General features: G+C 44.3%; 1 protein-coding gene across 3 annotated transcripts in view; it reads left to right on the top strand.

Annotated features, from left to right (window-relative positions):
• Positions 1 to 16,216, top strand: part of USP47 (ubiquitin specific peptidase 47) — a 1,215,141-nt gene that overhangs the window by 203,338 nt on the left and 995,587 nt on the right. For all 3 annotated transcript variants that reach the window (XM_069223601.1, XM_069223600.1, XM_069223599.1), the window contains one exon: positions 13,865 to 14,018. In XM_069223601.1, coding sequence (XP_069079702.1) covers positions 13,865 to 14,018 — 154 coding nt within the window. The remainder of the gene's footprint in view (positions 1 to 13,864; positions 14,019 to 16,216) is intronic.

Raw genomic sequence — 16,216 nt, 5'->3', positions numbered from 1 at the left:
TGTCTGGTTTCTCTTTTACCCTCATTGAAAAGTCACTGATTGATGCTTGCTCTTGATTGTAATTTCTCTGTTATTGTCCTGATTGTAACTGAACCGTTGTTGTACTTATACCCATGTGCCCTGGTTCCAAGTGGTATTTGGGCTGCCCTGTTGCTTTTAACACTTTGATTCATGATCATCCTTTTGACCTATAGCCCTGCACAGTTTGTGCATATTTGAACACAACCTTTCCTCGGGTTCTTTGCACAGCCATTATCTGTTTTATAGAGGGCCCATAACTCATGAAAAAACCGTTTAGTTTGGCAAGCTTGGGCAGGCAAGTCCTTATCACTTCAACATGTCTATTCTCCTCTGCTATATGTCTGGCATTGCTGTGTTGGAAACACCAGTTCTTACCCTTTTTTTAAAAAAATATTTTTTTTGCTTTAAAGGCATTAGATACAAGCGTTGTCAGTTGACACACCAATTGCATTACGGCAGCTACATAAACACATTTTGTGACAGAAAGAATATCTGCAAAGGCCCCTCATAGTCATTTAAAATGCTTTGCCGAGCCATTTCCCTCAGATCTTGACGTATTTGCGAGGGCACCCTGTGCCTCGTAGACCAGTCTCTCTTATCTTGCACACTTGTTCACTCCTCTCCTACACTGTGAGAGAGTTGGTGGACATGCGGCCTTCCAACCCGCTGCAATGTCTATTTTGGCTACCATGAGGGCAGTGCCCAGGAAGAGCCGATCCATTCTGGTACCTCCCATATCTTCCCTGACCCCCAGTTTCTCAGGCAGTGGGAACAATGGAGCCTCCTAACCTAGGAGCTCTGAAAGTTTCTTCAGTAATAGTCAGTAGTGCTTTATAGAAGAGCATATCCATATCATATGATAAAAGTCTGCCGGTGCTGTACCACATTTGGGGCAAGCAGGGTTTGATAGGAGTCCCGCTCGATGTAGTCTCATGGGGAATAGATACACTCCATATAGGTAATATGTTTGTATGATTTGCAGGTGGGAGGATGTGGTGACAAGTTGTGGGCCATTAAGACAATCCGCCAGTCTTCTTCCTCCAGTGGTCCAAGCCTTTCCTCCCGTCTCACCCTTACATGGGTTAGGTCTCCTGAGGCATTATTGATCAACATTTTGTATATCTAGGATACCCCTTCCCGTTGCTCCCATGAGCACCTTAACCTCCTGCGGGCTATGTTCTGTCACGGGGCCAGTGTCTTTTAGATGCACCTGGAGTGTGTGGCTAAGCTGTAAGTATTGATAGAATTGTGAGTGTGCAAGCTGGTAAGTCATTTGCAACTCTCTAAAGGAGCATAAATGCGTGCCTCGCCATACATTTCCCAGATATGAGATTCCCAGTTGATCCCATCTGTTACCCCTGCAACGCTGCTGTTTCTCTCAACCAAGTGCCACTCCATAGAGAGGTTTGCTGCCTCAGTGTGGCCGCCCATCTGGTATGCCTTCAAGCTGCCCGCCATGCAAGAAACATCATTCTGGTCCCTGGAGCCATTTCTCTGGGAATTGGTGTTCCATACAGAATGTCTAGTCTCTATGGAAGTCCAGCTCCAGTTTATATGCTAGATATGACCTTCCCTCACAAATCAATCATATATATCCAGGAGTTGGATCACCAAATAGTATAGGTAAATATTGGTCATGCCCAACCCGCCATGGTAGGGGCCCCACTGACAATGTTGTAATGCTATGCGATGTCTGGTTCCCTTCGCCAGAAAGAACATTATGGTCGTGTCGGGGGTGCAGAACCAGGAGCGTGGCAGTTGAAAAAATTGGTTTTGTAAAACTGATAAGAACCGTGGGAGGAACATCATTTTGGAGAGTGCTATGCAACCTAGAATGTTTAAAGGGAGGGAGCGCTATCTCATCAGGTCTGCTGTCGCGCGTTGTGTTAATGGCCTCAGATTTAGGGCCCAAGCCAGGTCAAGGAGTAGTACCACCCTGTGACGGGCCGTTGCTACCGCAATCGGACCCGCCATGTCTGGAGGATGAAAACGGCACTGCCACTTCCAACTTGGAAGTGCAGTGCATGCCGACCAATCCCCTTGCACATCCGGGTGCCGAGGGTCAGGGGAAGCAGGTGCACGACATTCTCCGGAGTCAAAAGGAGGAAGTGTTGGATGAGGAGGAGAAGACAGAAGAGGTGGACACGGAGCAGGAGACCGGAAGAAGACTAAGAAGACGACCAGGGAAAACGCTGCTGCAGATTTGCCCAGCAGACGTCCCTGCCGAAGACTGGAAATCCCGAACCAGCGGCGCAGGATGCGCCCAGTCCAAGCTCCGGCCACGCTTGGGGGAAAAATGTGGTCCCATCAGGTGCGTGGCTAGCCTAAATCTGGGGGGAGGGAAGGGAGTACGGGAAGAGGGAAAGAATAGTGTTTTCTTGCTTGGTTTGGGGTGGTGTGGCGGCACAATTACAGAATAAGGGTCACAGTCTATGGTTGGCTATTTTGGTTTGTAGGAATGCACCAGAGGGTCTATAAAGGGATAAACCATCCGACCCAGGGAACAGGGGAAGGAAGCAGGACAAGGAAAAAGGACCAGAGAAGTTATATGGTCTAAGCACTATTGACAAGATCGATAAAGGAATAGATAAAAGCAGCCTGTGGGTAAGAAGGAATAGGGGAGGACTACGGGCACCAGACAGACACTCTAAAGAAGAGAAGCGGGTGAATAGGGAAGAACAGGTAAAGAGGACTAGGAAAACCTGTATAAAGAAACAGAACGCCCACCAAAGAAGAGAGAACGAAAGAGGAGAGAAGGAGACGGTTAGGACAGGCAACAGAAGAGTCCAAGGAGACAGAGATTAAGAGAGGATTAAGGGAGGAAAGAAAATAAAAATAGGAAAAAGTAAAACATAGTAAAGGACAGACCACTACCCTGTATCTGTTTCTCTCTTGTCCCCACATGCGCCTCCTGGGAACCTTGTAACGAGAAGACATAGAGAAGAATTAAAGAGACATTCATCGTACATACGGAGGAAAAAAAGAACTACGTGGAACAATCCTTAAATCTAATAAAATTCACCATACCATCTGACCACTGGCTACTTGTCCTCATTGCGCCGCCGTGCTATAAGTGGTGCCCGAAGTGGGATTCAGGCCTTCGACGCAATGGAAGAAAAGCCCACCCTCGCAGACATGATAGCTCAGTTGGCAGAAGGACAACAACACCTCCAATTGGTATGGGAACAGCAGATAAGAGGCCAAGGAGGAAAGGGAAGTCTTGCAGACAGCTCTGAAAAGCCAGGCCACAATCCTGGCGAATAACCAACTAGTCCATGAAACTGCGTTGGGAAAACTAACTCACACCATTGCTCATACCAAGGTACACCCAAACGTCCTGAGTAGCATGCTCCTAAAGTATCAGGAAAATGAGGATCCCGACTCATTTTTCCCGAATTTTGAACAAGTGGCGAGTTCTGCAAATTGGCCCATGGATAAATGGGGACAGTACATCGCCCCCCTTTCTTACCGGGCATCTCCAGGCAGCGTACCAGGCGGTAAACCCAGGAGGGGTAACCCCCCTACAATGAAGTCCAGAAGGCAATATTAGAACAAATTGGTCTGGACCAAGAGAGCAATAGAGTAAAATTTCGACCGACCAAATGGCTGTCGCAGGAAAACCCTCGCACTTTATATTATCTGGTTCATCAGGCAGGGGGAAAATGGCTACACCCCACCGAGGCCACAAAGGATGAAATGTTTGATGTCATCATCCTCGAGCAATACCTGGAAGCCCTTCCGGCCACCATCCGCAATTGGGTCAGGCACCATCCTGATCTGACCAACCGCACACCCATAGATCTTGCGTGTGCCTTCCATCGGGCATCCGAGTTCTGTGGGGGCTCATTCAAAACCTACATCCTCCTCCTCTCGGATGGCAGTAGGGAAAACAATACACCCTCGGGCAATAGCAACTCCGGGCACGGAAAGACCGTCCACTTTGCACTCCTCTTCCATGTTTCCATTGTTTCTGAATGGGGACATGTTGCCCACCATTGTCCCTTTAAAGAAGGAAACCGAAGAACCCATGGAGATGGGTATGATGAAGAGACGAGTACTATGGTCTGGAAATGAGAAAACTAAATACATTACAATACTGAGTCTCAATGGGAAAGCACAAAGGGTGTTGATAGACTCTGGGTGCAGTCAAAGTGTGGTGAAACAGGAACTTGTAAAACTGGAGCAAGGGAGTCCACACACCCAAGTCCTAATAACCTGGTTTCATGGAAATCAAAAACTTTATCCCGTAGCTACGGTCTCTATCAATTGGAGAGGCCATGAGGAACATCTCTCTGTGGGAGTTATCCCTAACTTGGGTGAAGACATGATTATAGGCACTGACTATGAGGACTTTGTGCGCTTGTTGGCTAAAACCAGTCAGGAGCACCTAACCAATACCTGGTGGGAAGAAGCGCTTTTTGTTTCTTCTGAACTAGGGGAACCCAAAATCAGACAGAAACTCAGTAAAAAGAAAAAACGAGAACAGCAACAGTTTTTATAACAACCACAAGAAATTCTTCACTCAAACTGCCTACATACCCACTGCGGTATTGACAGCGGCAGGTAGCTTCCGTCAGGCCCAAAGGGAAGACCCCACCCTGAAAAACGCCTGGCACCATGCTTTACCCCCGGATGGGGCCCCGGTAGGTCCCACATTCTCCATAACCAATGACTTGCCGTATAGGACCTGTCCTAACAGTCCGGGAAAACCCCCTCAGTTAGTTGTTCCCCAGTCACATAGAAACCAGGTCCTCCATTTGGCACATGGGGTTAACGGGGAAGGACATTTGAGAAGGGAAAAAACAGAGGCCGCAATACTCCGAATGTTCTATTGGCCAGGCATATACGGGGATATTAGAAAAAACTGTCAGGAGTGTCCGAAATGTCAGCTCATCACCCAACCGAGTGGCTCCCCTGCAAACGCTACCCATAAAAGAAATACCATTTACGCGGGTGGGTTTGGATATTGTGGGACCTTTGACTCCATCTGTCAAAGGTCCACCAGTATTTATTGGTATTAGTCAATTATGTGACTAGATATCCCAAGGCCATACCCATTGCCAGTATGAATACCAAAAAGCATATCCTAGGCCATGATTGAGTTCTTCTCACGAGTAGGGTTTACTAAGGAAATACTTACCGATCAGGGAACCCCCTTCATGTCCTGACTTATGGCCGAAATATGTCAGACCCTGGGGGTGCAAAACACAGTTGGTCAAGAGGTCGGGATAAATCTTCAGAATTTTTTCAAAGAAATGTGATAAATACTTTCTTTGTGGTTTAATTGCTTTCCAATATTTATTGTGAATAATTTCTGCAAGGCAGATAGTGACTCAGAAGAAAATTGTTTCAAAACAATAAGTATCTAAGTAACAACACATAATACACACTTGATTGACAATACATTACACATGACTTAATATATTTAAAGGGCAACGCTAGACTTGCTGGAACCTAGGAAGCAAACCAACTGTCAACAGGGCATTGTCCCAAACAAAATTTATTCGGTAGGAACTAGTGGTTACGACTATTACTTGTGGTTGTAATCCACTATGTTGCGATGATTGAGGGTTCATGTATAGGCAACTGCAGGATACCTCTATATTTTTTGAGGTATTTAACAGTGTGTAGCAAATATTCTTTTAGGATTGAATACAAATAAAGAACCCAATCTCACCGGAATATGTGTCGACGCGTTTCGGCCTCTCCAGTCTGGGCCTTATCAGGACTATCAACGGACAATGTGGCCTCTACAAAGATTAAGAAAAGGGCAACTGACTTAAAAACATAAGAATTGTTAAAAAAATAATTTTTTTAAACGACGCAAGATGGCTCTACTATGTACATATTGTACTAGACTGACACCTTAAAATCCCTGCTCACAGTGCTGCTACCACCTGTGGGACACACAGAGTTGTTGGATGTAGTACTGTGTCCAAAAGAACTTTGGCTGGTGGTCGTGGTGCTGCCTGTATTGAACGTGAGGTGTACACATGCTGGCCGAAAACATGCAAAGTCTATGAGTGTGAGAAGGGCATGCTTAGGATGGTACCTTGACAGGGTTACATCCAATCTTTGGGCCGGTCCACACAGCATCTTTTCTAGGCCTCGTGCTATGTGAAAATGCATGGTAAGTATCTAGCAGGCACTTAATTAAGGAACAGATGGCAGAGATGAAAGGTTTACTCACTGGAACGGGCGAGTCCATAGGCAGTACTCGCCACAGTGTGCGGTGGAGAAAAATGTGAAGCGCCGATAATGTGGGGGGCAGACGTTCCTGGATCACTTCTCCTGGTTGGTGGAAACATGTTACTCTGCGGGTGACATAGCTGCGGAGCACATAACGGGAGGGGCAAGGAAGCTGTCACTTACTTTTGAGTCTGCAGGCATTCCTCGTGCGATCTGCGGCTGATTGTCCGTGTATCTTCTATTTCTCGACGGAGAGAACAGGGTGCTGAATAAAACGGCGTGTTGATCTCGCTCTCCACGTCTTATGATTGAGTGCGTCCGACGGTCGAGTGCACTGCTCTATAAATAGCAGGCAACTAGACCGGGGCGCGCGAAAATTACGGGGCGACTCGTGTGAGGCTCCAGATGGAGGCCATCTTGGAAGGGATCAAAACGTATCCCCAGGGGAAAGTAAGTGACAGCTTCCTTGCCCCTCCTGTTATGTGCTCCACGGCCATGTCGCCCGCAGGGTAACACATGTTTCCACAAACTAGGAGAAGTGATCCAGAACGTCTGCCCCCACATTATCGGCGCTTCACATTTTTCGCCGCCGCACACCGCGGCGAGTACTGCCTATGGACTTGCCCATTCCAGTGAGTACACCTTGTTTCATCTCTGCCATCTGTTCCTTAATTAAGTGCCTACTAGATACTTACCATGCATTTTCACATAGCACGAGGCCTAGAAAAGACACTGTGTGTCCCGGCCCAAAGATTGGATGTAACCCTTTCAAGGTTCCATCCTAAGCATGCCCTTCTCGCACTCATAGACTTTGCATGTTTTCGGCCAGCATGTGTACGCCTCATGTTCAACACAGGCAGCACCACGACCACCAGCCGAAGTTTTTTTTTGGGACACAGCACTACATCAAACAACTTTGCGTGTCCCAGGGGTGGTAGCAGCACTGTGAGCAGGGATTTTAAGGTGTCAATCTAGCACAATATGTACATAGTAGAGCCATCTTGCGTTGTTTTAAAAATTACTTTTGTTTAACAATTCTTATGTTTTTTTGTCAGTTGCCCTTTTCTTAATCTTTGTAGAGGCCATGTTGTCCCTTGATAGTCCTGATGAGGCCCAGGCTGGAGAGGCCGAAATGCGTAGACACATATTCCGTCGAGATTGGGTTCTTTATTTGTATTCAATCCTAAAAGAATATTTGCTACGCACTGTTAAATACCTAAAAAAAATATGCAGGTATCCTGCAGTTGCCTATACATGAACCCTCAATCATCGCAACATAGTGGATTACAACCGCAAATAATAGTCGTAAACCACTAGTTCCAACGAAGAAAGTTTGTTGGGGACAACCCCCTGTTGACAGTTTGTTCACTTCCTAGGCTCCAGCAAGTCTAGCGTTGCCCTTTAAATATATTAAGTCATGTGTAATGTATTGTCAATCAAGTATGTGTTGTTATTTAGATACTTATTGTTTTGAAACAATTTTCTTATGAGTCACTATCTGTCTTGCAGAAATTATTTGTAATAAATATTGGAAAGTAATTAAACCACAAAGAAAGTGTTTATCAAGTTTCTTTGAAAAAATTCAGAAGATTTAGCCCAACCTCTTGACCAACCGTGTTTTGCACTCTGTTACTTAAAACCAGGTCAGGTAAGGGTTACTGGGTTTCCCTCTTTTGTACATAATACCCTGGGGGTGTGACAGATATGTACATCCGTATACCATCCTCAGGCAGATGGCTTAGTCGAACGATATAATAAGACCATTAAAACACTGTTACGAAAGATCATCAACGAGTCAGGGAGAGATTGGGAAAATAAATTACCCTTAGTCTTCTATGCATTGCGCACCCATATACAATCTTCCACTGGACACAGCCGCTTTGAGTTACTATTTGGCCGGCAACCCCGTACCCTACTGGAAATGCTAGCCGAACAGTGGGAGGAATCGTAGGAGGAGGTTAAGGATCTCCTAACTTACACTAAAGACCTTAGAGACAATCTACACTCCCTGTGGGAGGAGTCCCACAACACATTAAGAGAAGCACAGGCCAAACAAAAAGAATACAATGAAACTCATAGCATTCTTCGGAGCCTAAGGGTGGGAGGTAAGGTACTGGTATTATTACCCACCAGTGAGAACAAACTGCTGGCACGTTGGCAGGGTCCATATACAGTATTGGAACAAGTCCACCCCACCACCTACAAGATTGAGATACCGAGTGGGACAGGTAGAGAACAAATCTATCATATTAACCTATTAAAAAAATGGTATGAGACTACTGAGGCCGACCCAACTTTGTATATTACCAATGAAAATGAACAGGAAATACCTACATATCATTTCCCGTGTACACGTCCGAATGATACTCCACCACCACAGATAAATAGCTCCCTCACCCAAGAACAACAAAAACAACTCAAACACCTAGTCCTTTCAGGTCTGGACGTGTTCTCCAAAGTACCCGGTCGAACCCCGTTGATTCAACACTTCATGTGTACCATAGGGAATAAAGTAGCATGACAACGGCTGTATAGGATACCTGAAGCTAAGCGACAGGTAGTGGAACAAGAGGTGGAAACAATGTTAAACGCTGGCATAATCAAGCCCTCTTCCAGCCCCTGGTGTTCCCCAGTAGTCTTAGTACCGAAACCTGATGGGAGCACCAGATTCTGTATTGACTTTAGGCAAGTAAACGCATTCAGGCATCTATCAGTTTACAGTCCTGCCATTTGGTCTTCACGGGGCCCCTGCTACCTTCCAACGCCTCATTGATATGATCCTTAGACGCTTCCAGAGGTATGCTGCTGCATATCTGGACTATATTGTGGTGTATAGTGCCACTTGGGAAGAACATCTTGAGCATTTTCGCCAAATAATACAAGCCCTACGTGAAGCAAAACTTACTGGGAACCCGGAAAAATGCAAGTTGGGTCACACTGTCATCAAATATCTGGGCTATGTCATAGGTGAAGGACAAGTTCGACCCCAAATAGAGAAAATCCAGGCTATTACCCATCTACCGCTCCCGCGTACCAAGAAAGACGTCCGAGCCTTCTTAGGAATGGTGGGCTACTACCGTCTGTTTATACCTCGCTTTTCCACACTCGCAGGACCCCTCACTGATTTATTGAGAAAAACAAAACCCAATCGTCTATCTAGCCTTTCTACTCAGGAAAGGCAGAGCTTCGAATTGCTCAAATCCCTCTTAACCTCCGAACTGGTCCTGTGTTGTCCAGACTTCACCAAACCGTTTCTTGTTCAAACGGATGCCTCTGATGTGGGACTGGGGGCAGTATTGTCACAGGCAGATAAGGATGGATCCTTACACCCCATTGTGTACATCAGTCGGAGGCTGCTGCCCAGGGAACGCCACTATCTCACCCTTGAGAAGGAGTGTCTGGCTATCAAATGGGCTGTGGAGTCCCTATGTTATTTGGCAGGGCGGCCTTTTACTTTAATCACGGACCATGCCCCTTTGACCTGGCTTGCTCGACATAAGAACACTAATACTTGTGTTCTACGGTGGTTCCTCTCACTTCAGTCTTTCTTTTTCCAGGTTCTTCATTCTCCAGGATCTTGCATGTTAAATGCTGATTACCTGTCCCGGTATCCGGTTGATGCGTGGCTCTATCAGCCACGTGTTAGGGGGAGTGACTGTGATGGGCTGTTGCTATCGCAAGCGGGCCCGCCATGTCTGGATGATGAAAATGGCACTACATCTTCCGACCCGGAAGTGCAGTGCGTGCCGACCAATCCCCTTGCACATCCGGGTGCCGATAGGCAAGGGAAGCAGATGTGTGCCATTCCCCGGAGTCAAAAGGAGGAAGTGTCGGACGAGGAGGAGAAGACAGAGAGAGGTGGACATGGAGCAGGAGACCGGAAGAAGACGAGCAGGGAAGCAGAGAAAACGCCGCTGCAGACTGCCCAGCAGACTTCCCTGTCGAAGACTGGAAGTCCTGAGCCAGCGGCGCGGGAAGCGCCAAGCGCAAGCTCCGGCCACGCTTGGGAAACAGCGTGGCCCCATCAGGTGTGTGGCTAGCCTAAATCTGGGGGGGAGGGAAGGGAGTACGGGAAGAGGGAAAGAATAGTGTTTTCTTGGCTTGGTTTGGGGTGGTGTGGCAGTACAATTACAGAATAAGGGTCACAGTCTATGGTTGGCTATTTTGGCTTGTAGGAATGCACAGAGGGTCTAAATAGGGGTAAACCATCCGACCCAGGGAACAGGGGAAGGAAGTAGGACAAGGAAAAAGGACCAGAGAAGTTATATGGTCCAAGCACTATTGACAAGATCGATAAAGGACTAGATAAAAGCAGCCTGTGGGTAAGAAGGAATAATGGAGGACTATGGGCACCAGACAAACACCCTAAAGAAGAGAAGCGGGTGTATAGGGAAGAACAGGTAAAGAGGACTAGGAAAACCAGTCACCTGATATAGATGATCTGGGTTTTAGGGCATATGGATGATAGAGATGTCAGAAGCACTTCCAAAGTGCGACCACCGTTTTGACGTTTTGTTCTCCCCCCATTGTCCCCCCCCCTCAGAAACATCAATTTTAAACCTGTGTTTTCCTTAAGAAGTTATTGGCAAGTGACGTCACTCAAGACATTGGTCATTATACACAGCATTTTAGATCTGATCAAATCTGTGCAAATAAGTGTTCATATGAAATTGGTGCTCCTGTTGCAGATATCTTGGGGTTTGAGGTGGTTGATACAGACAATAATACTACTGACATGTTTGGCAGTTTCATTGCAGCAACTCATTTTGTGTTCTTGTCAAACTGGTTGCAAACAATTGTACCAATATGGCTTAAATCTTTCTTAACAGAATGAGCAAGATATTTGATGAATCAAGTGTTTAGATCTTCTCTACTCCTAATAACATGTGGTGTTCCACAATGAATGGCATTCTCACCACTGTTGTATATGCAGCTCGTTCAAAAACGTAATTTAGTCAGTATGACTGGACCACTACAATTAAGATGAATATATTCCACTTTCACTAAAGCTGATTGGAGACCGAAAACCTCATTAGAATGTTATTGCCAGTTTTAGCAATAGCTACGGTACTGGTAATTTAGGGGTAGGGCTAATCAGGCCCATTAAGAGTTGGACCCTCAGGGACCTCTACGCTAAAAGGAATTACCAGAGTATCATTAATTGTAGGTCCAGTTATCCCATATAATTTCTCATTTTAGTGCAGATGTACACCTGTTGATGTCTTTTGATTTAAGCAACCAAACTCTGGTGAAAGTAAACAGAGCTGCAATGTTTCTGATGATCTCATAATTCAAACATGTTAATGGACTCCAGTTATCCGCTTCATCGGAGTTCAGTGATCATTCTTCATGAGGGCTGGAGTTTCTCAGTTGCTGCCCAGGTGTTATAAAGAGAGAGATACAAACATATGAATTAACATTTTAAAACTTAAAAATCAAAAACAGACAAACAGCACGTAAGGGTACTGCCAGATGATTAGCCTGAGTAAATGGATTTCATAAAGATTTTAAAAAAGATTGTAGGCATTGGGCTTGGTTTGTTCATCCATGTTATTAGGGAGATGGATGGGCTCCTTGGTTTATTAAGAAGTGCTTTTTTTAAGGTGAATGTACCTCCTTTTGTTTTAGGGGGGCTTCAATGTGTGAGATTTAAAATCCCTGTAGATGGTCCAAAATAACTGTTATTTTATTAAAACCAGATTGAATACCGGTATTGTTCTCACATCTTGCTGGTTGACCTATTTTAACCATGTTATTTGTCCTGTCCTGGGCGCCCATCTTTCTTTAGGACCTGGGTCCCAATTTTAGTATGGGTAGTCAAGATGTCATGTACACTGTACTAGCACACACGTTCTTGTCCCAGATCATACAATAGATGTGTCATTGGTCGAGTCCTCCTGAGGAGCTCCTGTGGGGGTATGAATTTGAATATATGAGACACACATGAACATTTATTTAGTATCGATCCGCTAGGAGTTAAATCACTCCCTGCAAATGCCATTATTGTGCCAAAAGAAGTTGTGCGCTATGGACAAGCATAAAAAAACTCTATAAACGCACGCAAAGTGTGATAATGCTGGTCCTAAAATCACAACACTGTTTATCCTGTAGAGTTGTATTGCACTCGTATTCCAGTCAGCCTTACTCTAATGATAGTTATCGCTAAGTTTCATAGAGGGTGGCAAATGGAGAGCCCTCTGTAGTCACTCACCACAATAAATAAAGGAATATAAGGTTGGTATAGAGCTTAGAGTGGGATTAAGATCACTCGACCCTGATCGCAGTTTCACTTAATATGCATTTCCCATCACCATATCTTGGCAAACCGGTCTAGAATTGCATGTGTTGCGATTCAAAGAGGACCTGGCTTGGCAGTTCGTTCTGGACAGCTCCTATTGGAGCAAGACTGATTTGCATATGGCTCGGTACAATCTAAGGTGGAATGGCGGGGCAAAAGAATGATGGCTTGGAATGCTGCCATGAGCAATTCACAGTAAAGACTCACTGCAAGCATTCCTCCATTCACCTTATGTATGTGCGATGTAACACCATTACTGATCAGGGCTATCCCCAGACATGGGTCCCTTCCTTACTGTGCCACTAGAACAAAGCTACATCCGACTGTAGAGCCCTAATCAGGCCGAAATAGGTTTTGGGTTGCTTGTGTTTCGGTTGAGGGTGGACATGGCTTGGCAATTGAAGCTGAACTGTTCCTATTAAAGCAGGCCCATTACTGATTTGCATACTGCTGGGTCTTCATTGAGATGGCATGGTGCGTAAAAGAATGATGGGTTGGAATGCTACCCCAAATGATTGCCATTGGTTACCCTTATTGAAAGAATAGTTTCCATCTTCTTTTGTATGTTTGACAGTTTTTATTGGTATACTTTTCACTTGCAAGAACTCCTTAGGGACAGGGGTGGGACTGGGAGACATTCTGGACTCCTTTGTCCATATTTCCTGGTTGGGAAAAATGCACAAATATTTTACCAAATAGTGATAACTGGGCAAAGGAAGCATTGACTGAAGCACAGGCCCAAACATTTAGAGCGGTATGGTGCAGATGGACAGTATCTTCCATCATTCAGAATGCAAGTTAGAAGGCCCCACAAGAAAGTTGTGAAACGTCTATGTTTGAATCTCAGACTATTATTGTTTTGATTTGACCCATACAAAGACATTCGTAGTTTTTAGTAAAATACAATGTGCAACACCTGCCATTGTATGAAAGCACGTGCTTCAATCTCTAATACAAAATGGTGCATTATATACAGCCATCATACATTTCAAACGCTTGAACGTTTATGATAATTAATCTTTCTCGCTAGTTGATACTTCATCCTAATTGCAGTTAGAAAAGGCTGTTTGTGTAGCAGCTATATTCACTTTATTTGGTACTTTGACTGAAGGAACGTAAAGTGCTGTTACATATATGTACAAATGTTTAATGTATAGTGTTAATTTTTCTTCGTTTTGAAAGAGCGTTGTTATTGAATAAACACACCAGAGTATAGTTTTATTCAAGTATTCTTCTATTTTGTACTGTGAAACGCATTGCTATATAATCACTTTAAAAAAAAAAAAGTTGTGTGGGGCTATCTTGTTATAGTGAATAAAAGGTAATGTTTTTAAGGAAAGATGTATTCTATTTCAGGATGATTTGAGTATGACCGACAATAGTGGCCTTTGCGACAGTCCTCAAGACCGGTTTATAGGACCTCTTACAAGAGAAGGTTCTGTTGGTTGTGTCGGTGATTATGCAAGTCCAAACTATTCGTATTCCTCCATCCTGAGTAAATCTGACACAGGTATATCTTAATAATATTTATTTACTTATTTGACCACCTTAGCAGCTAATTTTGCTTGGCGCTGTGCATGAAATTCATATTTACATCAGCATGAGTGTTAGAAAGAGCACAGCCACAACTTCCATGAATTGTTTCATAGACCGTTACTTGTGTATTTGCTTTTTTAAAATTCTGTATTACATCTGTTCTTTAGCTTTTTCTCCTTTCTATTTCCTGTCCTCAAAGAATAGCGGCGGTGCCATTTTGTTAGTCACTTGGATGTCGGTGTCTTTTCGAAAAATGAAAAGGCAGTTGGAGTAGCCAGTGGGTTACTGACCAATATGGTTCTTTCTAATAGAAAGAGTTCCTAGTTCCAAATTTACAAACACCACCATTATCCGTTACTATCAGTGTGCATCGTTAATGTTTACCTAAGTGATAAGTTACAAGTTTCTAAATTTGTACTCGTGTTTGTAACATGCAACGTAGACTCAGTTTAAACTTTTGACTTTCAAAGTATACATGAATAACCTAATTTTCTTGGTTTTACTTTTTTGTACCTTCTACAATTTTCCTTTAATTAGGCTTTAATCTCTCTTTGAATCTATAGATGAAGTATTCAATAAATACGTAGGTTCCCGTTGAATTTTAAACCATCAATACCGGCCCAAAAATATTAAAACTTTTTGCAATGTTAATGGACGATTTTACCTTAAGTGTTAAGTACGGTTGATGTACAATTAAAATGCAGTGATTATCTTGGTATAGACCCATTAAAATGGTCAATATTGTACGGCTTTCACGCAACAGTCGACAAACATGTGGTCCTTGAATGTTAATTGTCTGTTTTTCATTTTTAAAATGCAAATGCAATACTCTTGAAGAGGGAACATGAAGCTGAAGGCGACTGCTGAAAGCAACTTCACAATGGAGAAAGGGGCTGGGCTAGTGGGTGGTTGGATGGAGGACATTTTTGTGCTTTGCCGAAAGTGAAACCTACCCACTATGAACATAATCAGGGCATTACAAAGTTATTTCCTTTCCCCTTTATGGACTAATCCTGTATATCTTAATCCCCAAGTTTATAATATCTAGCTTTACAACATTATGCAGTGTGCCATGTTCTAGTTAAGTATAACTAATATTAAGGCAAACAGCACATGTGCTTCTCGTTAGCTGTTTATGTTCAGGTCGTTTTTGTGTTTTTGAGCAGCAGAACCTCTGCAGCGAGTAAGTGCTAGTTTACAAAGCATCCTCTTGAAAAGGGAAACGTTCTTCTCTATGGTGAGATTTAACTATACCCGACTAAGAGCCCTAATAAAGACAAAACCAGTCTTGGGTTCCTTTTGTTCTCCTCCAAGGAATACTAGTCAATAATCCTAAACATTGAATAGTCACACCCACGTACGGTGACCCTATATCACTTAATAAACTATATATATTTATATCACAATTAAAATGCATAGTACTTATATAAAAAAAAATATATATATATACATTTATGTTCTATGGCATGTGTAGCTGCAGATACACATGCTGTGCACTGTTCCTGCCATCTAGTGTTGGGCTCGGAGTGTTACAAATTGTTTTTCTTCGAAGAAGTCTTTTCGAGTCACGGGACCGAGTGACTCCTCCCTTTCGGCTCCATTGCGCATGGGCTTCGACTCCATCTTAGATTGTTTTCTTTCCGCCATCAGGTTCGGACGTGTTCCTCTTTGCTCCGTAATTCGAATCGGGAAAACTTAGGAAATCATCAAAATCCGTTGGTATTGTTTGCGTTTGGGTCCGGTTTAGTATCATCACATCGGCACAGACAACAAGACCGCTTCGGCAGCCCTTCGGGTCTTCCGCAATTAACCAAGGCCTGGTCGGCCCGACCACACCTGTCAAAGCTCATCGACCGGACCCCCTTCCGTTTCTGTCCGAAGTGTCACGCCAAGTATCCTTATACAGACCAGCATCGGGTCTGTAAGTTTTGTGTTTATCACCCGAACACAGAGAGGATACTTGTGAGGCGTGCAAAGCGTTTCGATCCAAGAAGACCTTAAGAGATCGACGCGCAAGACGGTTACAGATGGCGTCGAAGCCGACACAACACCTTGACGTCGAGGAAGAAGAAATGAGAATTTCGATTCAGGGTTCGGGCTCGGATGCTTCTGACGTGGATCGACCATCGACGGCGGCGCAAAAAGTGAGTACACCTGCCCCGTCCCACACCC

Source organism: Pleurodeles waltl, chromosome 3_1 (assembly GCF_031143425.1).
Source record: "Pleurodeles waltl isolate 20211129_DDA chromosome 3_1, aPleWal1.hap1.20221129, whole genome shotgun sequence".
Classification (NCBI taxonomy): Eukaryota; Metazoa; Chordata; class Amphibia; order Caudata; family Salamandridae; genus Pleurodeles; species Pleurodeles waltl.
The sequence above is the reverse complement of the archived record's forward strand: the minus strand, read 5'-3'. Positions and strand labels throughout refer to the sequence as shown.